Below are 24373 nucleotides of genomic sequence, written 5' to 3' on the forward strand. Positions count from 1 at the left end.
ACCGGGTACTATTCTAAGTTATACGGTGTTAAACCCAAATCACAAGGATCCCGAGAAAGGACATAGTGTAAACATGGTAGGGACCTTGCGTAATGGAAAGAAGTACAACAATAAAGTCGGTGAGAAAGAGGAAAGTCAACGTGACTCAGGTAAGTCTCTGTAACGACCCGTCAAAATTGCTATTGACGCGGTACGTTATTCATTGATTTCTTAGTGAGGTTTTGACCTCTATATGATACGTTTTGTAAACATTGCATTCTTTTGAAAAGGTACATCATAAATGAATATATAAATCCAAGGTTTTCTACATCTGATGATTTCTACGTATAGATAATTACCGTAAACAATAGTTTACAATACTACATCCGTTGGCAATACAGTCAAGATAAGTAACATGGTGATGATTTTGTGAATGCAAAGTTTTCTCGAATAAAGCAAGTATGACTCCATGCACATAGCTTGTATAACGTATAAGCAAACAGCGGAAGACTTCTAGGAACCTGGGAATAAACATGCTTTAAAGTGTCAACACAAAGATTGGTGAGTTCATAGTTTTAATGTTGCGCATAATCTGTATATAAAGGTGGATCACAAGATTTCAGTTGTTTCATCCAGAAACGTTTATCAAAATATTCTACGAAATTGAGCACCCTGGTAACTAAACTTAACGTATATATAATAAGTACCTCTGTTTTAACATACATGAAACCAACATGTACAATACACGCAAACCAACGTGTACTAAACTTAAATAGCATACATCCGTTTTATAGTTCAGGCTAGGGTCTCTATACCTGGAATGGACGGGGATGTCAAGCCCTATGGATCCATATACAACTACTCGTGCCCACCAGTTCTTATAACCGACAGTTACTAGTTACCAAAGCTAAGGGATTTTCGGTTCAAACTCAGTGTAGAATTTAGTATGTACTTGTATCCATTGCGTTTAAAATAAAGTGCATGTATTCTCAGCCCAAAAATATAGATTGCAAAAGCATTTAAAAAGGGAGCAAATGAAACTCACGTATCAATATTGTAGTTCAATATTATCGGAAAAGTATGCAGACGCAAAAGAGATGATAAATGCAAAGTTGTCCTTTGATTCACGAACAATACCCCCGAACAATACCCATAACATCCTTAGATAAACTATTTGAAAAACCCGTTTTGAAATCACTTGAACATAACCCAGTTGTAGTATTTTATGTATATTACTAATAATAATAATAATAATAATAATATTAATTAATAATCTTCATAATAATAATATTAATATAGAGAATATGAATATGTATATATGTTTGTTTTAGAAATGAAATTATGCAGAGTGTTCAGTAAAATGATCTTCGAATATATAAGCTAGTATGACCATGATGAAGCATTAAAATAATAAAAAAATTAAAACGTGTGAATTATTAGCAGCCATCGAATTTGTATGTTTCTCTGCCGACAACATTTTATATATATATATATAATAATAAAATAATAATATAATAATATATTATAATCGAATGAATTCAATCGAATGAATTTAAATTTTAAAAAGTCGTATTTTTTAAATACTTTAGGGGTATGTTATGTAACTTATAATTAATAATTTATATCATGTCGTTTTAATGTGAATAGTAAATTAATTAATTTCGTTTTATTTACTATTCATATGAATAGTAAATGAATTAATTTCGATTCAACTATTTAAGTTACATTGTTGTACGTTGTGCTTTACAGCTTGTACATCTTTGATTTAATTGCGTTTTTCTTATAAATTAAGAAAAATTACATCATAAAAATAAAACGATTAAATACGTAAAAATTTTAATTTGAAAATTGCATCATTCAATAGTAAATTTTTATCATTTCATATATAAATATTATTCGCATGTTTTCGTGTGTATATATATATATATATATATATATATATATACACACACACACACAATTATATAATTATCACAAGTTATGATGTTCGTGAATCGTTGGACAAACAAGGTGGTCAACCGTTATATAAAACTCATTTACAAAAGTTTTAAAACTTGTCAAAATGCATTGCTTATCATGATGAAAATATTAAATCATATAGAGAATTGGTTTAAGTTGAAATTTTTCGGGTCATCACAGTACCTCCCCGTTAAAGAAATTTCGTCCCGAAATTTGATTGGGATCGTCATGGCTGACAATAAGTATGTTTTCATGATGAATACGAGTTGAAGATTTGAGCTTTATCATCAGTGAGTAGTATGGATAAAATAATTCATTTATGTGAAGAGTATGAGTGAAGCTATCACAAAATAGTGAAATGATGAAATCAAAGGTTCGTCTTAATTCTTGACTTAGTCACGGTTGATTTTTGGAATTCAAGAAAATTAAAGAAGATCTTTGTAATCTATATATGATTTGATTCTTCGGTGATTAAGGAAATTATGATTTTCTTTGATTAAATGCGTAATCTGCCTCGATTGCTATGTCCGTTATTTCGCTATAAATCAACCTCTTCCGTTCCATTATTTTCATCACTCGTGCACCTTCTTCCTCATTTCATACCTTTAAAAGATTGTGAAAATGCTTCATCCAGTTCTGATCCTTGATCTCATTCTGACTATCATCACAATCATCCTTCTATTTCAACTCCCACAGGAGGAATCTGTTTACTTCTACTTCGCTCTTGAGGTAGTGGTTTTCATAATCCTTCTTTGCATATGTCTTTCCATAATTATTGACATCTACGGTTAATGATCTCTCCTATTTGTTTTAATTTATACTCCCATTTTTAGTTCGAAGCTTCATGCTTTTGTTTTCTCTTCTTGCCATTAAGTACAGCAAGTAATGGTCCAGAATTCGTAGGTATGAAATTTGGAATGAACATAACTAATGTTCTGAGAGAGAAATTGTAATAACACGATCTTGATTGGTTAAATTACCAGAATTCAAGGGAAAAGATAGAACTATCAAGAGAATATGTTCTTGATGTGTTTAGAGATTAGATAGAATGTAAGAGTCGTGTAACATGGCACATGATGACGCTATAATCTGTGAATCATTACGTTCCATTACAAACTCAGCATGACTTACTGTAATATAATCACGTTGATCAAGTATTATTATATTATACTAACTCATGCTTCAATTCTCAACATTACTTTAAAAACATTCATATTTTAAATTCGAATTTTTCAGAATTTTATAAACTAAAACAGTTTTTTTATGATGTAATACAGATAGCACAAAGAGATAAGTAAATTCGGATAAGAATAGTTATGAAAATATCTTCAGAAATATCGAGGATATTTATAAAGAAAGACACGATGATGTCTTAGAATTTCTAAAATCGGAAGATAATGAAGAAGATTGGTCCGCAAAGGTTTATAGTAAGGAGTAAGGTATTCGCTAAAGACTTTAGCAGACACTGAATCATCTGGATTCTTTGAAGGTAGATTTAGTCTTTGTGATTTGTCCACAGCCTCCTTCATGGTTGCTCTATTCATTTTTCAGTACCAAATTTTCTTATTTTCTGAACTTCTTCAGCCCACTATTCTTTATCATCACACTTTTGACTGTTAAGGTCGTTTACAGTTTTTACTGCTTCATCAGCATTTTTTAAAATTCTGAGAACTGATTCGTAAATCCATGAGATAGACGTTATATGTATATATATTACTGTTGATGTAGAAACGCTGCGAAATTTGAAAATAATGATTGAAGCTTTTGGTATGGCAATTATCGTTACAAGATGCAGATGGATATATGATAGGGTTTCAATGAAGAGATTTAAGTCAAAGAGCAATGAAGTTGCTGGTAAGTTTACTGCTAATGTGGTGGGATATAAAAGGTTCCCTAGTAACGATGACAGAGGGCAAACTTATATATCAAAGTTATAATAAGGCTTATTTGAAGGAAAGGTCGATGTTGATTTGCTGGAGATGTGACAAAATTGGCTACTTTGGAGAGGGATTGTAAAGTTATTTTCGGTAATAACAACGCCAATGAATCATAGCTTTATTTTAAACTTCTACTTAGATTCTAAGAGTTTTCCAGGTGCATGCCTATATGCATAAGTTCTTCTTTTCGTAGATAACGTATGGTTGGATTATCCTCTCGATTGTTTCTTAATTGAGTGGTTTTCAAGAATCATGAAGGGTTTGAACGCAGATTGCAATCGTCAATATACATATGATGTTCTAGAATTTTGAATGATACGAATATTTTTCTGGGTTTTATGAATAAAAGTGATGTTCTAGTACAGTTTTGAAGTCAAAGTATAGTTTTGAAAGATGTAGGGATCTAAGAGTGATGATATCGGTTATATCTCGACTTGGATTCTGATATGTTAAAATCAGAATGTGTAATTGAATTTGAATGAGTATGGTTGTTTTGTTTTCTATGAAAGAATGTATATTGTTGTGAAAGTATTGAGTATAGTTGATGATTACTGAATCAAAATCGAAAAATGTAACATATTAATTGTGAATTTATATATCACTCGGGTATTACCTACCCGTTAAAAGTTTCACAAGTAATATTTTGTACAAGAGAATTTTTTATTACAGTCTTTATGAAAATATATATATATGTATATATTCTGCAGATGTAACATAGATTTAATGAGTTAATATTAAATTAAACTCATTTGATTTACGGTGAGAATTATAATTAAGAAATCTCTAAAACTTTAGAAATTACATAATCTTCGCGGATTATTTCTTCAACGTAAATGAAATTATGAATCAATACTTCATTATTCATTTTTATTGATTTTTCCTCGGTGAATGATTTTGGTGCCTGTGGAATTCTTGCGAACTTCGCAAGATACGAATGATGTTGTCTAGAAAGTTTCGAGTATATCGATGATGAAAGTGTAAAATCAAACATATAATTGAATAATATACTTGGTTTATTATGAAATGGAATTCATTGAATTGAAACAGAGATTGTAGTTAACGATGGTTAAGTTGTTAATGACGGATGTACATCATAGCATATTAGTAACATGAATTAACCGAGTAGTATCTACCCTTATTTAATTCATACATAATAGCTTAGTACGAAAAGTTATATTATATTTTCCAAAATTCTTTGAAAATAATAAGTTAATATTTCCATAACTCGTTATTTCAATATATCCATTGGTGATTGTGGTGTTGATATCGTTGGTGGTTATGTAACTGGTGGAGCTTGTAGTGTTACAGGTGTTGCTGGTGTTGGTGATACTGATGGTGATGCTGGTGATACTGACAATACTGCTAGTGCTGCTTGCATAACAAGTCTATTTTGTAACGCACGCATCATTCGTGTCAGGGTTTCTATTCTCCCTTATATCATCTCTATCCATCCACTCATCTTGATTTACGGTTATGATTCGAATAAATAATCTGTAACTTTAGAGATTACATAATCACCGTAGAATATTTCTCTGATGAAGTTATGAATCAATACTTCATCGTTTGTTGTTGTTGTTGTTGTTGTTGTTGTTATTCCTTGGTATTTACAGGGCGTATGACGTTGATGCTCGTGGGATAGATTGTGATGTTGAGGCTTGCGATATGGATGTTGTTGGTGGTGGTAATGGTACTATTGATGTTGATGCGGGTGGTGTAGTTAGTGTTTGTGGGGCTTGTGATGCTTGTAAGTTCTGCATCATATTCTCTAAAGCCACCATTCTAGTGCGAAGCTCGTTGACTTCTTCTAGTACACCAGAATGATCGGTGGTTCGAACGAGCAGGTGAATAAGATCTAGAATTTGAGATAGTATATAATCGTGGTGAGATACTCTGGAAATGAGAGAGAAAATGGTGTTTCAGACTGGTTCGCCGGTAAGCGCTTCAGGTTCTTCGCCAATAGGGCAATTTGGTGGATGAAATGGATCACCTTCTTCTTGTCTCCAATAATTAAGTAGATTACGAACCCATCCCCAATTCATCCAGAATAGGTGATGGCTGATTGGTTGATCCATTCCTGTCACACTGCTTTCGGAGCTCAGGTAGAATTCCATATCGAAAGAGCTATCGAAATCTAGGGAATTTAAACTAGATACGGGATCTATCTTGTAGATTTTTGATATGAAATAGATTATAGGATTTAGATTGGTATTCTTCAATACATAATTTACATATGTATATATAATACCAAAATTCCGTAAATCACGGAGGAATCTTTGGAAGATGTCAGGTAAAGTTTACAGTAACAGATATGCTAAGATATGAATTCATCTGTACACTATTTATTTATGCAATAAATATAGGAAAATGTGTCTATACTTAAGAATGATAAGCAAGTAATTTTCAACAAGAAATGATAAGCTAAAATTGGTAAAAACAAATACAGTCATAGTCCAGACTCACTAATGCATCCTAACAATTATCAGTTAAACACACTAATACAAATTCTGGTTCCCTATGACCTCAAGCTCTGATACCAACTGTAACGACCCGTCAAAATCACTATTAACGAGGTACGTTATTCATTGATTTCATAGTGAGGTTTTGACCTCTATATGATACGTTTTGTAAACATTGTATTCTTTTGAAAAGGTACACCATAAATGAATATATAAATCCAAGGTTTTCTACATCTGATGATTTCTACGTATAGATAATTACCGTAAACAATAGTTTACAATACTACATCCGTTGACAATACCGTCAAGATAAGTTACATGGTGATGATTTTGTGAATGCAAAGTTTTCTCGAATAAAGCATGTATGACTCCATGCATATAGCTTGTATAACGTATAAGCAAACAGTGAAAGACTTCTAGGAACCTAAGAATAAACATGCTTTAAAGTGTCAACACAAAGGTTGGTGAGTTCATAGTTTTATGTTGCGCATAATCTGTATATAAAGGTGGATCACAAGATTTCAGTTGTTTCATCCAGAAACGTTTATCAAAATATTCTATGAAATTGAGCACCCTGGTAACTAAACTTAACGTATATATAATAAGTACCCCTGTTTTAACATACATGCAACCAACATGTACAATACACGCAAACCAACGTGTACTAAACTCAAATAGCATACGTCCGTTTTATAGTTCAGGCTAGGGTCTCTATACCTGGAATGGACGGGGATGTCAAGCCCTATGGATCCATATACAACTACTCGCGCCCACCAGTTCTTATAACCGGCAGTTACTAGTTACCAAAGCTAAGGGATTTTCAGTTCAAACTCAGTGTAGAATTTAGTATGTACTTGTACCCATTGCGTTTAAAATAAAGTGCATGTATTCTCAGCCCAAAAATATAGATTGCAAAAGCATTTAAAAAGGGAGCAAATGAAACTCACGTATCAATATTGTGGTTCAATATTGTAGGAAAAGTATGCAGACGCAACGGAGATGATAAATGCAAAGTTGGCCTTTGATTCATGAACAATACCCCCGAACAATACCCATAACATCCTTAAATAAACCATTTGAAAAACCCATTTTGAAATCACTTGAACATAACCTAGTTGTAGTATTTTATGTATATCACTAATAATAATAATAATAATAATAATAATAATAATAATAATAATAATAATAATAATAATAATAATAATAATAATAATAATATTTATTAATAATCATCATAATAATCATCATAATAATAATATTAATATAGAGAATATGAATATGTATATATGTGTGTTTTTAAAATAAAATTATGCGGAGTGTTCAGTAAAATGATCTTCGAATATATAAGCCAGTATGACCATGATGAAGCATTAAAATAATAATAAAAAAATTAAAACGTGTGAATTATTAGCAGCCATCGAATTTGTATGTTTCTCTGCCGACATCATTTTTTATATATATATAATGATAAAATAATAATATAATATAATCGAATGAATTCAATCGAATGAATTTAAATTTTAAAAAGTCGTATTTTATAAATACTTTAAGGGTATGTTATGTAACTTATAATTAATAATTTCTATCATGTCGTTTTCATGTGAATAGTAAATTAATTAATTTTATTTCATGTACTATTCATATGAATAGTAAATGAATTAATTTCGATTCAACTATTTAAGTTACATTGTTGTACGTTGTGCTTTACAGCTTGTACATCTTTGATTTAATTGTGTTTTTCTTATAAATTAAGAAAAATTACATCATAAAAATAAAACGATTAAATACGTAAAATTTTTAATTTGAAAATTGCATCATTCAATAGTAAATTTTTATCATTTCATATATAAATATTATTCGCATGTTTCCGTATATATATATATATATATATATATATATATATATATATATACACACACACACACACACAATTATATAGTTATCACAAGTTATGACGTTCGTGAATCGTTGGACAAACAAGGTGGTCAATCGTTATATAAAACTCATTTACAAAAGTTTTAAAACTTGTCAAAATGCATTGCTTATCATGACGAAAATATTAAATCATATAGAGAATTGGTTTAAGTTGAAATTTTCTGGGTCATCACAGTCTCCTATCGTTATTGATGAGGGGGATGAGGTAAGTGCAAGTAATGACCAAGGGAATGGGGTAAAAACAAAAGAACCAATCGTTGATGAAATTGAGAAATCAGAAACGGGACCAAATCAATTCCCTTATGGGAAGAAGGGACCACAACCGGAGGATATGTGGGAAACGTTTAAGCAAGTTAAGAGTAATTTACCCCTTCTTGATGCTATTAAGCAATTCCCGTCCTAAGCTAAGTTTTTGAAAGACCTTTGCACTCAAAAGAGGAAGCAAAGGGCATCTTTACCCAAAAAGGTGGAGTTAACCGAGCACTTAAGTGCGGTTGTTTCCGGTACACTTCCACCTAAGTTTAAGGACCCAGGGACCCCATTAATAGCAGTGATTGTAGGTAATGTGAATGTAAATAAAGGTGTTGTTGGACCTAGGAGCGAGTATTAACATCCTACCTTTTTGTCTAGTTGACCGTTTTGAATTAGGTTTAATGAAAAGAACTGACATAATCATTCAACTAGCGGACCAGTCAATTAAAATGCCTAGAGGAATGTCTGAAGATGTGATTGTGAAAGTAGAAGATTTCTATTACCCGGTTGATTTTGTTGTGATGGATATCGAACCTAGGAATAGAGATGCCCAGCCCACCGTAATCTTGGGGCACCCGTTTTAGGCCACAATAAATGCCCATATAAATTGTAGAACGGGTTCCATGGACATATCATTTGAAAATAGGAAAATGAGGATTAATATCTTTAATTCTCTTCATGCCCCATGTGTCCATGAATGTTACCAAGTAGACGTAATTGATGAACAGGTTGAGAAACATGTTTCCCATTTGATAACAAATGATTTAGTGGAAGTATTTTGTCTAGGTGAAGAGGATGATACTGATTGTGAGGAAGTTAGGGCAGTTGAGTTGGCTATAGCAAGTACAATGGACTCTAGGTTACCACCTTGGACTCATAAATATGAACCATTGCCTAAGTCCATAGATACGAACACAAAGCCTTCATTAGAATCACCACCGACCCTTGAGCTTAAACCATTACCATCCCATTTAAAGTGTGCATTTTTGGGTACTAATGGCACCTTGCCAATTATTATTGCATCAGATTTGATAGGTTTGCAAGAACAAGCTTTAATGGAGGTGCTTAATAAGTACAAGGCTGCGATGGGATGGACAATAGCATATTTAAAAGGGATAAGTCCCTCTGTGTATATGCATCGTATTGTTACAAATCCTGAGGTTAAACCTACTCGTGACACTCAACGAAGGTTAAACCCGAATATGCAGGAGGTTGTAAAGAAAGAAGTTTTAAAGTGGTTGGATGCAGGGATCATTTTCTCTATTTCAAATAGTCAGTGGGTGAGTCCCACTCAAATGGTGCCAAAAAAGCGGGAATCACGGCTATGGAAACAGAGGAAGGAGAGAAGATTACAACTTGTCCCGTGACGGGTTGGAGGGTTAAGCATTATATTTGGGAGGACCCAGTTCTTTACCGAATTGGACCCAACCAAATCATACGGAGGTGTGTAGCGGAAGACGAGCATAACGACATTCTAGCTCATTGTCATACTTTTGCATGTGCAGGGCAATATGGAATAAAGAAGAGCGGGTACAAAGTACTCGACTCAGGTTTCTTTTGGCCTCCTATTTTCAAAGATGCATGTGAGTATGTTAAAAATTGTGCTAGGTGTCAACGGATGGGGGGAATTTATAGATGCAATGAAATGCCCATGAACCCAATTATGATTTGTGAAATTTTTGAAGTTTGGGGTCGAGATTTTCCATAATGCGCTTATTACCAAATTTTAGCTACAATGTGGTGCATTTACTAATTATCCTATTAGTTATAAAACTAAAAATTATATAAGTTATCAAATTAATAGACTTTTCTGATTTTGTCCACATTTCGAATAGCCAATAGATGCAGCAGGTAGCCAGGACCCTTTAAATCGGAAGCCCACAACTCGCCTCTAACAAATCCAACTATTACTACGAACCAGAAAATTTGGATGTATATCAATTTAACCGCTTAAAATAATTTTTCGTTTGGAATTTAAAGAAATTTTAGAGAAGAAATAGAAAATTCTATGTCCTAAAAACTAGAGCGGCGAAAAATAAGAAAGAAAAAGATCGCGTCGGAAAACGTCGAAAAATAATAAAAAGAACGTAGTGCGTCGAAACTTAAAAGTCTAAAACTAAGAATTAAAGGTTGCGTCTAAAGGTATTAAAGCTTAAAAGAAATTATATATCCAAAACGGCAATTACTTAAAAAGGTACTAAAATATTAAAACGGCGTCGTAAAATTCTAAAGCACCTAAATCTTAGTCTAAAGAAAAAGCACTTAAGAGATTTTACGATAAAGCCTAAAAATCTAGAAATAAAAATAACTATGGCAAAAACTATGACATAAAACTAATTACGAGCGAAAAATACAAATATTACGAATAAATGATAAAAATACAAATTGTAATTAAAATGATAAAAATACAAATTTTATAAAAATATTATTTTTATATTAAATATTTTAAAAAAGTATTAATTTTTTTATAATTATAAAACTAATTAAAACTTAAATTACAAATTAAATTAAAACTAAAACTAAATATTAAAATAAATAACCCTAAATAATAATAATAATAATAATAATAATAATGATAATAATAATAATAAATAATACCCTGTAATAAATGCTGAATAAGGGTTTCTGGCGTGTCAGATCAGGCCATGCGACCGCATGGTTTTAAGGCTCCCAGCTCATGCGACCGCATGGGCCTGGATTTCAGGTTTTTTTTTTATATTGTTTTTCTAAAAATTATATATAAATATATTTACACAAATATATATCAAAAATATAGCGTTTCGCCGAGTCCCCGGCAGCGACGCCAAAAACTTGGTGATGTAGCGTGGGGGTACGAAATATACTATATATTTTTATTACAAAATACGTTACGAATTACACAAGTTTTAATTATTTATTTACAGATGGGATATACCTAAACCTTGCTACAACACTATAGGCAGTGTACCTAATCGTAGAGTAGTATAGTTTTTAGTAAGTCCGGTTCGTTCCACAGGGAGACGACTTATTTTACACTATATTTTTAAACAATTATATTTGTACAAAATATATTATATATAGTAATAATATATAAAAGGGGGTTTACCGTTTAATGACCGGTTTGTCGATTTTAAAACTTAAGCGTAAATATAAATGACAATAATTAAAGTGCGTAAAATAAATAACAATATAATAATTATGCTTATTTAAACTTTCGTAACCATGATGTTTGACGTTTTGATTATTTATTACCCTGGGTTAATTGTCCTTTGTCCTGCATGTATTTGAAACCTATCTGGTTTTTGTCCATAATAGTTCATCGGTCATAATTATAAAATGCTCGGCAAATTTAACCTTATACCCGAAGTCAAATATTCCAACTAATTGGGGATTCGAACTGTAAAAAGGTCTTAATACTTTGTTTAATGAATACACCAGGTTATCGACTGTGTGTAAACCAAGGTTTTAATACTTTGTTAACAATTACACCAATTACCCTTGAATGTAATCCACCCCTGTTTTAATGAGTCCATTGACTATTAATCCATCCCCGTGTCCGGTTAAATGAACAATAATTTGTATTTATAAATATCCCGCCCATCGTATCCGATTAAGCGTATGTGGTTATATATAGATACGTAAAATTGTAACCTTTATATTAAATTAACGAGTAACGTTAATTTAATATAAAGCCCATTAATAGCCTATAGTCTAATTTCCGCAAGTGTCGTTCTTTTGTCCAAACCCCAATTATGGTCCAAAGCCCAATTACCCCATCTTAATATTTAGCCTAACATCACGATTACTTCGGCTAAAATAAGCATAATAATAACTTAAGTACGAGACATTAATTTAAAAAGGAGAACATAGCTTACATTGATTATTTATCACGTAGTGTTACATGGGCAGAGCTTTGACTTCAAAACCCGTAAAATAACCTTTACATAACCCAAACTAATCTAATATAAAACTAACCTATACTATATATATATATATATATATATATATATATATATATATATATATATATATATATATATATATATATATATATATATATATATATATATTATATATATTTATTATATTACAGAGGGAGTATGATAAAAATTGGTGTGTTTAAACTGGCCAAACTCGTTGCCTTTTATAGATGTGGCCTGATTTCTGAAGCCATGCGATCGCATGGAATTTACTCTTCCAGGCCATGCGATCGCATGGCCAGCTGGATCCAGCCACATTGCTTTGTTTTCTTCTTTGTCGACGTTATTTAATATAATATATAATATATAAATAATTTATATAATTATTTAAATATTATATTATATTCTTGTGCATAGTAGACTTGTAATTTTTGGTCCGTTGAGTCGGGCGTTGATAGTTGGCTCAGGTCCCTGTTCCGGATTTTCGAACGTCCTTTCGTATAATTTAATATCTTGTACTTTGCGTTCCGCAACTTGTACTCTTGTCATTTTTAGACGTTTCTCATCAATAATTTGAACCACTTGGATTGTATCTTGTACATTTGAGCTTTTTAGACGTTTGCGTCTTCAAATCTTCGTTTTTGCCTTTTGTCTTCGCACTTATTTATTTAAACGAATATTACTTGAAAATAGAACAATTGCAACTGAAAACTTTTCATATTGGAAGGATATTGCGCCTAAATATATGTTCATTTGGAGCACTATCAATTACATTACTAGTTCTTAGGGTTAGATGAGTGGGAAAAGGGTTCACAAAAACATCTGAACTAGGAAAGATAAATTTTCCAAGTCGGTACAGCGAATAGCAGACATGTAGCAAGAAACAGCATCAACAATAACCTAGGTAGTCTATTGCAGTACACAAAACTATAGTAGATAGTAGTGTCATGCAGTAGTATCTGGTAACCAGTAGCATGCAGTAGTAATAAGCAGTAACATGCAGTAATATATAACAGTAGCATACAGCAGTTTCGCAGAAACAAGTAAACGAGAAAGTTGTAGATTAGCCCTATTAGTGAATCCTACTCGACTCGGTCAAGACTCACTAATGCAACCTAATTCCCTAAAACCAATGCTCTGATACCAAATGTGACGCCCTGTACAATATCAACTGTACGGATCATCAACAACAGGATCATTACACGGTTACAACACTATATGCTGTTTAAAAACAATTTTTGCATTCATGAAAAGATAACGTCTTTACCAACGTCAAATGTTTTACAAAAGATAACGTGCTTCTACGAATAGAAAGCATTAACATAAGTACGTGACACAAAGGTCATTACAAAGCCATTGTTCAAATATAACATAAGTTGTGAATGCTAAATAAAAGTTCCATAATTGAGACAACTCTAAACAATGCAGCGGAAGTCTAACACAGCGAGTCTGTAACAGCAAGTCTATGTGTAACAACCCGACTTTTTCCGTAACTCGTTACTTGTCCGTTAAATATTTAACGGTGATTACTTAGAACCTTATGTGTTTAACAGAACTAAATGCATATTTGATCCTAGTGGATTACTTGAATTAAAATGTTATATTAGTTTATGAACTTATTTCGGATAGCGAAATAACTAGAAAACGTTACGATTAAGTTAATCGCCTAGAAAGCTTTTCAGTTTACGGAACTCGGAAAAATGACGAAATAATTATTTTCAATAATTATTGACTTTAAGAAAAACTTATTTAATTTATTATTTAATTAATGGATTAAATCCGGTGATTTCGTTTTAACGACAGTTAACGTTCCGGAGATCCGATACGGTTAACGGCACTCGAAACGGACCACGTGCACTTTTAATAATTATTTTATGCAATTATTATGTTTTAAACATACTTTCAATTTATTAGAATTTATATAGATTAAAAACGCGAGAAATTGACGTTTAACGTTTTGGTTTACGTATTCGGCTAATGACACCTAACGGGTTATACAAGGAATGCATCAACTAGTCAAGACAAGCCCATGGACTCCCTCTTGGACCCTCATGGCCTAAATTCCCCTAACCCCACCCATTTATGTGATTAATTTTAGCCCATGTGTGATTAAGTAGTGATTTAAGCCCTAACCTAATTAAGGAAATAAGTATAAAAGGTATTTAATCACATCTCTTTCACCCTAACCCTAAACCCACGACTCAAATCAGTCCCCAACACCCCCATCATCGAATTCATCATCATCATCATCCTCCATTCAATTTTGATTATTTGCTCTTGCGTTCTACACGAAAGTGCTTCCTTTGATCGTCCTCTACACGCTAGTACTAATTGATTTGTGTTTTAAGGTATAAACACTAAACCTAATCTTATTAGATCTGATTTTTATTCAATTACATAGTGTAATCAAGTCTAGTGCTCAATTGATGGTGTTATGTGATGTAATTTATCGTTTGGTTGCGTAATTAACGTTGTATGTACGAAAAATGAATTTGTATTTTAATGATCTAATTTAATTAACATGATATCTGAAGTTGTAATATGTTTAAATAGAAATATATCAAAAAGTTTTTAATTTTAGACTCCGATTTTGCGTGATTTCGTTATCGTATGCTTAAGATATGCTTAATCGAAGTTTTCGTTAGGGTTTGCATGATATCCGAATTTTCTGAGTTACATGTTTTGTGTTTTAGATTATATAAAGTGTACTATCGTATTCCTTGTGAAAAGTTATTCAATTTAGACTTAAGATTTCGTCAAAAGGTTATGTAATGTTACTGTTATGTCAAAACGAAGATTTGGTTTTTAAAGTGAGCTGAATCGTTTTTCAAAGTTACATAAAAATTTTTAGAGTGAACTAGGGATTGTTTGAGAATTTTATCTTCTAGAATATGTTAGTTTAAGTGTTCCTTGACATGTTTTATTTGTATGCAAACTTGCAACAACATGATTTGCCATGAGATATATGCTCGTCTAAATGATATGTATGTTTGATGAACAAAACTGGAAGGTCTGTAAATGTTTGCAAATCTGTACAAATTGACTTAAGAGATGTCTTTGGTTATTTTATCACCAATATTTTGAGATGTCTGGAGTAATCTCCAATTAGCCTTTCATCAAAATCTATTTTCTATATTTTTTTGAGAAATATTAAAAAACTGGTGCGCATGCTGAAACTGATTTGATAAACTATGACAAGACCCTTTCTGATATTGGACTTTTATTTATTGTATGAGGCTTTGGCCGGACTTTTTAGAATCTATTTTAAGTGTAGTTAAGATCTGAAGTTGTTCATGATTTAATGATTTATGTGCTATGAGCTATAGTTGGATCTTTCTACGACGTACGAATTTCTAAGACGTGCTTTAAAGTGTGAAAGTGCAATATGCTTAATTATGACTTGTAAAGTGATACTTGACCTAGGTTTGACTTGTTGACCATGTTTGCATGATGAACTGAGATGTTTGACTTTAGTTAACCACTTTGACCGAGTTGACTTTAGGGTTGACTTTGGTTGACTTGCTTGGATTAGTTGACTTTTACTTGTTCATTGAGTCAGTCTGAGCACTAAGACTTTCCGTACACTATGGGTTGACATGTTTTAACCTATAAGTGTATACTTAAGATGATTTACTTATTTAGGTTGCGTTTTTCAGTCGAGATTGTTCAACAATCGTACGTTTTGCTAAGAAATTACAAGTGCTTTTGTTAAGGTGAGTCTACAGTCCCTTTTTCTTTAACATTTTTGGGATGAAACTTGACATCTTACAAACAGTTTATTACTTAGCATTTGCTATACGCAAACTTTTGAGATTAAACCTTAGCGGTTTATTCAGATAAATGATTTTCATAAATGATTTTCGACAAACGATTTATGAAAACTGTTTTATGAAACATACGAGAACTATTTACTCAAACCTGCATATTCACTCAACTTTATGTTGATCCGTTTTGCAAGTTTTATATCAGGTATTAGTTGCTTCCGCTGTAGAACATTGCTGTTATGTAGAAGTCGAGCCAAGCATTGGGACCAGAGTTAATACGCCGTTTAATTAGAGAGATCCTAAATTCCTAATTTGCCGAAGAATCAAATCTTTTAGATTTCGAAGATTTTCTTTAAATCTCTTAAATTCCGGAATTCAACCCTGTTTACGTCAAAAGCTAAGGAAAATCTTATTTTCTTCAATTCACTCTTTTGTGATAGCTTCATTCGTATTCTTAGAATAATCTAATTATTTTATCATTATTATTCAATGATGATGAACCTCTAATTAGCAACTCATATTGGTCATGAAAACATTTTTATTGTTATCCATGACCACCTCACTCAAATTTCGGGACGAAATTTCTTTAACGGGTAGGTACTGTGACGACCCGGACATTTTCGAACAAATTTAAACTTAATCTTCATATGTGTTCGATACGATAAGCAAAGTCTGTGATGTTGAGTCTCAAAAATTCTGAACTCTTTTATATATTAAATTACCCTGTGACTATTTTCAATGATTCACGAATCTTTAATCGTAAATAAGAATGTACATATATAAATAACTATACCTATAACTAATTATATATTATAAATTAAATATATTAATGAACTATTATAGGATTTAGTTATTTGAGAGAAAACTTAAACTGATTAATCAAAACTATTTATTTAAATATAGAGAGTAGATTTGTCAATGATAACCAAGTATTAGATGATATATTCTAAGATTATTTGTTTCAATATATATATGAATAATATATTTATCTACTTGATAATTAAATTATGGTTATATATATAATAGTTAAAATATATATACATACACATATACATATGATATCCATACATAATTATTAATTATATGTACATTGTAAAATATTAAGATGAATAAATATTCAATATGTGTTAATATATAATATAATATATATTATATAAGTAGTAAATATTATAAAATTAATAATATGAAAAGTTAATATATTAATAAGTTAAAATATAGTTGTTATAGTAATATTATTATTACTTTCATTAATATTAATTATATTATTATAGATTAGATATAAATATGAAAGTTGATATACATAAATTGATATATTATTATTGTTATAAATATGATTTTTATTATTAATATGATTATTATTATTATTATTAGTATTATTTTGATATTATTAATTAATATCTTTATTATTGGTTCTATTAATATTTAAAAGTATTATAAATATTAAGAATTAATTACAAAAATTAAAAAAAAAATATATATAAACAGATAGAGATCGAATTAAGCTGGCAATCTCCATCAAACTGTATTTATCTCTTGTCATTGTCTCTAATTCCAGTACCAACTACGATTGAATTCACAATAACATCCAAGAATCAGTTAAGGGTACCTATCGATTTTATTTTTTTTATTTCATCCTTTACACAGTATTAGTACTTCTTGTCTGTTACAGCTAAGCATCCTAATCCAGCCAATGCAGACTAATTTGGAACTATTATAAATAATACAATTTAGTAAATGATTGAGAGTAATTCAAACATCACAGTAATTCATGAATTAAACAGAAAGAAACCCATATCGACCCTGTTCTTCATCCAATTTTTCAAAACAGCGAAATTGAATTTAACTTCAAAATCCTTTAATGCAGTTTCGTTACAAATCTTTCAATTAAACTTTCTGGAAAGTTACAAATCCCAATTTATCATATTGAATCCAAATTTTGAGGTCAAACATAATTTTTCAAAAGTCAAACGTTTCGTTTTAGAAGAAATTCGAGTTGTGTGTTATGATTTGAGTTAAATTGATAATTTGTAAAGTTTCTATGAATCAATTAGCACCTTTTTCATGTTTTAATAATTGTCTAAAACACACTTAAATTTCGAAATTGAAACTGAGTTTATATCGGGTTTTATGTTTCCTGTTACAGCAAAAGTTATTTTTTTTTGTGTTCTGTTGATCCCAAATCATTTTAATCGGGTCGTATCTGTTGTTTATTGAAGTCCAAAAACCGATCAAATAATTAAACGTATTGATTTTTGATTACGGGCAATTTTATAAATGAAGAAGAAGAAAAGGAATTAAATAAAATACGGGATATATATTAATCGGTTCTGTAAATATTCAGAAACTGGGCAACAGCCCAACTGGTGTGAGGTGCTTTCGGGTTTATGAGGCATCACGGGTTCGATCCTCACTTGGTTCAATTCTTTTTAATATGGCTCCTTTGATAAGGTAGCCTATCTCTTTTAATAATAATAATAATAATAATAATAATAATAATAATTATTATTATTATTATTATTATTATTATTATTATTATTATTATTATTATTATTATTATTGTTATTATTATCATCATCATTAATGTTATTATTACGATTATGAGTATTATTATTTTTGTTAGTATTATGATTATAATTATTATCTCATTCATATTTATAAGTATTATAATTAATATTAGTGTTAGTATTATAATTACCATGATTATTAATAATATCAAAATCATTATTGTTATTATTATTATTATTATTATCATTATCATTATTATTGCTATAAGTAATATTAATATGTTGATTATTGTTAAATTGTATCATTTATGAAATATAGATAGTGTTACTAATATATGTATTAATATTATTATGATTAGTGTTATTATTATTATTATTATGGAATATAATACAAGTTATCATTTTCTCATTAATATTAGTACTAGTAACACTTTTGTAACTTTTATTATTATTATTATTATTATTATTATTATTATTATTATTATTATTATTATTATTATTATTATTATTATTATTATTATTAAATCATTAATATCATAACTACCATAAACAGTAAAATTAATACTGTTACAAGTACCATTATTAATATCATTGTTATATTCACTAATAGGGTTATTATTAACATATGTATATTATTAATGTTATTATCATTATTTATTTTTACTAATATTAACTTAGTATAATAGAATTACTATTTTGATAAACAAATTAAATACATACATAAATATATATATTTAACACATAAAATATAACAAAATTTAATATTTTTATATATATATAAACATATAAAACCTATATATATATATATATATATATATATATATATATATATATATATATATATATATATATATATATATATATATATATATATATATATATATATATATATTATTAACATAAAAATGATATAACTAATACATTCATATATATGTATATATATATATGTACTCAATTACAATTATGAATATTAATAAATACACAAATGATATAGGTTCGTGAATCCAAGGCCAATCCTGCATTGTTCAGTTGTTTAATGTCGTTATATGTATTTTTACTACAAAATACATAAGGTGAGTTTCATTTGTCTTTTTACCCTTTATATTTTTGGGCTGAGAATACATGCGCAATTTTTATAAATGTTTTACGAAATAGACACAAGTTATCGAAACTACATTCTATGGTTGAATTATCGAAATCGAATATGCCCCTTTTTATTAAGTCTGGTAATCTAAGAATTAGGGAACAGACACCCTAATTGACGCGAATCCTAAAGATAGATCTATCGGGCCCAACAAGCCCCATCCAAAGTACCGGATGCTTTAGTACTTCGAAATTTATATCATGTCCGAAGGAGGATCCCGGAATGATGGGGATATTCTTATATGCATATTGTGAATATCGGTTACCAGGTGTTCAATCCATATGAATGATATTTTTGTCTCTATGCATGGGACGTATGTTTATGAGAAATGGAAATATGAAATCTTGTGGTCTATTAAAATGATGGAAATTATTATTTATGTTAAACTAATGAGCTCACCAACCTTTTGGTTGACACTTTAAAGCATGTTTATTCTCAGGTACGAAAGAAATCTTCTGCTGTGCATTTGCTCATCTTAGAGATATTACTTGGAGTCATTCATGACATATTTCAAAAGACATTTCATTCGAGTTGTTGAGTTCAACAAGATTATTATTAAGTCAATTATAGTAAGATATATTACGAAATGGTATGCATGTTGTCAACTTTCGATGTAATGAAAGATTGTCTTTTCAAAAATGAATGCAATGTTTGTAAAATGTATCATATAGAGGTCAAGTACCTCGCAATGTAATCAACTGTTGTGAATCGTTTATAATCGATATGGACTTCGTCCGGATGGATTAGGACGGGTCTCTACACCAGGAGTCTGATCAGACCCCGAAAAACATAAACAAGTGCTCCGGTGGGTTTCTTGGTGCTTGATACTTATCACGGTTCTCATCCTTGATGCGTATAAGCCTCAAGTGTACAACTCTTTGATGTTTTAGCATCATTATGACCAAGTTTTAACCATCAACACACAACTAAAAGTAAAAGCTAACTTACTACAAGTTTTGAACATCAAGGTTGTCTCTTTATTGTATAATCACAATAAAGCTTCAACCTTTGTCCTTTTGATACAAGTTTATACATCTTCATCATATGAGATGATGAAGACTTGATTTTTATCACCATAAAACTCATAAAAAGGTTCCAAGTAAGTGAGAACTACAATAATAACTTAGATCTCAAGTGTTAAGAAACCCTAAGCTAGAAAGCTTGGATCTTTACAAGATTAATGAGACCATAAGCTAGAAAGCTAAGATCTAGTAAAAGTAATGAGATCATAAACTTAAAAATCTTAGATCTAAACAAAATAATGAAATCCTAAGTTAGAAAGCTTGGATCTTTAATGTTCTTGAAGATCCTTAAAGCAAAAAGCTAGATCTACAAGTTACATGAAGATTATAAACACAAGTTTTGATCTTTTAACAAAATAAAGTGATCTTAATCTTCAAAACTTAGATCCAAAAAAATAATGAAGATTCAAGCTTTAAAATAATGAAGATTCAAAGCTAAAAAGCTTGAATCTTTCATGTTCTTGAAGATTTCAAATCAAAGTTTGAATCTACAAGATGTACAAGATCAAAAGGCTAAAAAGCTTGATCTCATGATGATGATGATGATGATGATGATGTCGAAATTAAAGAAGAAAAAGAAGAAGAAATAAAATTCAAGAACTTACAATTTTAGTGTGAGAAAGACTAGAGAGAAAATTAGAGAGCAAGTGTGTGTAAAATGAGAATGAGATCAAGTATGAAATGAGAGAATAAGGCTTGTATTTATAGTGGTGGAGGTGGGGGTTTGGCCGTGGGTTTAGGGGACAAGGGGGGAGACAAACTTTACTTTTTGCATGGTGGTGGTCTAAAGGTGGTGCTTGTTGTTGGGATCCCATGCAACATGTGTAGTAATGGTTAACAAAAATGCTAGTATGTTGGCTCATCTTAATGGGTTTTTGTCCTAGATCCTAATGGATTATAAATCTATTAATATTTGGCTAATTTAATGGTCCATTAACTAGAGTAGGGCGGGCCTAAGTTCATTAAGGTAAAAAGTCCATTAAGACTAATTAGTGTGCATTAGTAAATTACTAAGCATAATTAAGCAACCAATAGGCCAAGTAATTGTCATTAGAAAATAACAATTAGTATTACGTAGTCATAGTATTCCAATTATGACAAAAGTTTAACGTGTACAAAGTACATAGCTCGTTTTAAACGACAAGTGATGCTAACGGTCGTAAAAGCATTCGGGGATCAAATTAAGTGATTAAGCACTTAATAACACACTGTAAGGTATTAACGAAAGTAATTAATCATGAATAAAGATCCCAGAGCATAAACTAGCTCAGTACGTACATATACACAGATTCGTGAAAGTATAGAGCTCAAAAATATAAGTCGAAAAAGTCGGGTCGTTATAGTGGGATGTGGCTTTATTGCAATCGCGGGTGGTAAATTAGATCTGGTGGCGGGTGCTATCACTTTTGAAGGAGGAAATGGAATTTTCAGATTTTGTAATTCGGAGAACATGAGATTTCCTTCGGCATATATAGTTGAAAGAGAGTTCATTGATGATTATGCTATGATGCTCGGAGTGCAAGAGGGTGAAACGAATGAAGTGTTTGATGAAAAAGTGGTTAATAATACTATAGAAATGGAGGAGGTTTATCAAAGTGTTGAGTGTGGGGGAAATCTACCCTATCAACGCTTAAATTTTGAATTGAGTGAAGATGAAAAAGGTGAGATTTGTATGATTCAATGAAATGAAAATACAAAGAATTCAAGAAATCTAAAGGTGACCATAAGTTGACCGAGAGAATGTTGTTTGAATTAAAACTGGAGGAACGAGACGTGCTTCTAGAACTTATTGAAGAAGAAAAGTCGTTTCAATTTTGTTTGGAAAGACAATTAAAGCGGAAGAGTGATGGAAGTTCAAGCAAAGTTGAAACCGTTCGGGTGAAAACAATAGAAGAAGCACCTAAAGAAGAAAAGGAACCGGATATAAATGTGGATGAGATTTGAGAAACACTCGAGCATATGTGGGGAAAAGAACAAACGGACAAGTTTATGAAACCCGCTAAGACTTCTTTTGTCGATGATGAAGGGTGGACAATTGAAGAGGTTGAGTATACGAAGCCCGTACCGCAATGTCAATTTAAGCCTCGGAGAAGGTTGAGAGATCCGGGTGAGTTCTTGGTAGTATGTCGGTTTTGGAATGAAAATACTTACTCGAAATTGTTAGATTCGGGTGCAAGTGTTAATACTATGCCGGCTATAATTGCTAAGTCTTTGGGTATTCGGGAGTTAGTTCGTACCAACACGGGTATTCGTTTTGGGAATCAAACTGTTGATAAGCCAATCAGAATCGAGAAAGATGTTGCTCTTATTATTCACGGTGTCGGTTACAAAGAAGACTTTTTCATAATGGATTGTGCACCGGATGAGAAAACTCCAATTGTGTTGGGGCGCGTTTTCTTGGCAACTGCGTGAATGTCATTAGATTTCGATATGGGAACATTGGTGATAAAAGATGAAGACATGATGATCACTCTCAATGATCGATTTGGATATGGATTTGACTTTAGCAACATCGAAGTTGAGGAGTCGAAGATTGATAGCTAAGGAGGAAGAGTCGAGTGCACGACTCTTAAAATAAAGACCGCACACATTTGTAAAGTTTGTAAGTTGTAGGGTAGTTTATTTTGCTTTTGTACATGCGGGCGGGGCAAGGAATCATTTTCAAGGAAGTAATTCGGGTTGGTTTAATGACTATCTCTAATTTTGAGCATTGAGGACAATGCATTGCTCAAAGTGTGGGAGGGGGTCAGGTTTTTAGTCCCGAAAAACGAGTTTGTGCGAAAAGGCGAAAAAATAAAAAATTGAAATTTTCCATCAGGTCAGTAACAAAGGCGTAAATTAAGCCAGGCTGGCGTAATTTACGCCAGGCAAGTTTCAAAATCAGGAAAAAAGACATTTTTGGGCGTACAATTACGCCAGTACAAGTATGGGCGTAATTTACGCCAGCACAGCGTAAATTACGCCAGTGTAAATTCGCTGGCAGTCGGGTAGGGTATTTTAAATAGCCGAAAATTAAAACAATATATACTCCCTCCAAGTGTAGCCACTACCATGACCACCAATACCCAAAACCCTAATTTTACAAAGTCTAAACAACACATCGAAGCTTAAACATCATCAATTCGTCATTACACGTCCTTCAAACACCCTAATCTTTACAAAATCAAACAAATTGGGTGTTGATTTGTGTTCTTGAACAAAAACTTAAGTTTTAGGGTTTCGATTTTGGGGTTTAATTCTTCAAGCATTCATCTAAATCAAGTAATATAACATCAAGGTAGTCATCATTCTCATGTTTTCATTGTGTTTTGATTATTAATTTTGAGTTTTAGTGATTTTTCATGTTTATGTGTTAGGGTTAATCCGAATTAGTGATGTTTACGCATTGTTTATGTTTTAGTTAGTATTACTTATGCTTAAACATGTGAATAGAATATGTATGCATGATCAATTTGGGGATTGATGTCAAAGCTAAGGGGTATAAAATACTATTAAATTTTAGCAGGAAATACTATTAAATAC

The 24373-nt window shown here is 31.1% G+C and overlaps 1 protein-coding gene across 1 annotated transcript; it reads left to right on the top strand.

The window, feature by feature from the left end:
- Positions 1 to 22810: 22810 nt before the first annotated feature.
- On the top strand, positions 22811 to 23263 carry LOC139889305 (uncharacterized). Its single transcript, XM_071872264.1, has one exon. It carries the CDS (start codon positions 22811 to 22813, stop codon positions 23261 to 23263), a length of 453 nt encoding a protein of 150 aa, XP_071728365.1.
- Positions 23264 to 24373: the final 1110 nt, after the last annotated feature.

Source organism: Rutidosis leptorrhynchoides, chromosome 2, assembly GCF_046630445.1.
Source record: "Rutidosis leptorrhynchoides isolate AG116_Rl617_1_P2 chromosome 2, CSIRO_AGI_Rlap_v1, whole genome shotgun sequence".
NCBI classification, from domain to species: domain Eukaryota; kingdom Viridiplantae; phylum Streptophyta; class Magnoliopsida; order Asterales; family Asteraceae; genus Rutidosis; species Rutidosis leptorrhynchoides.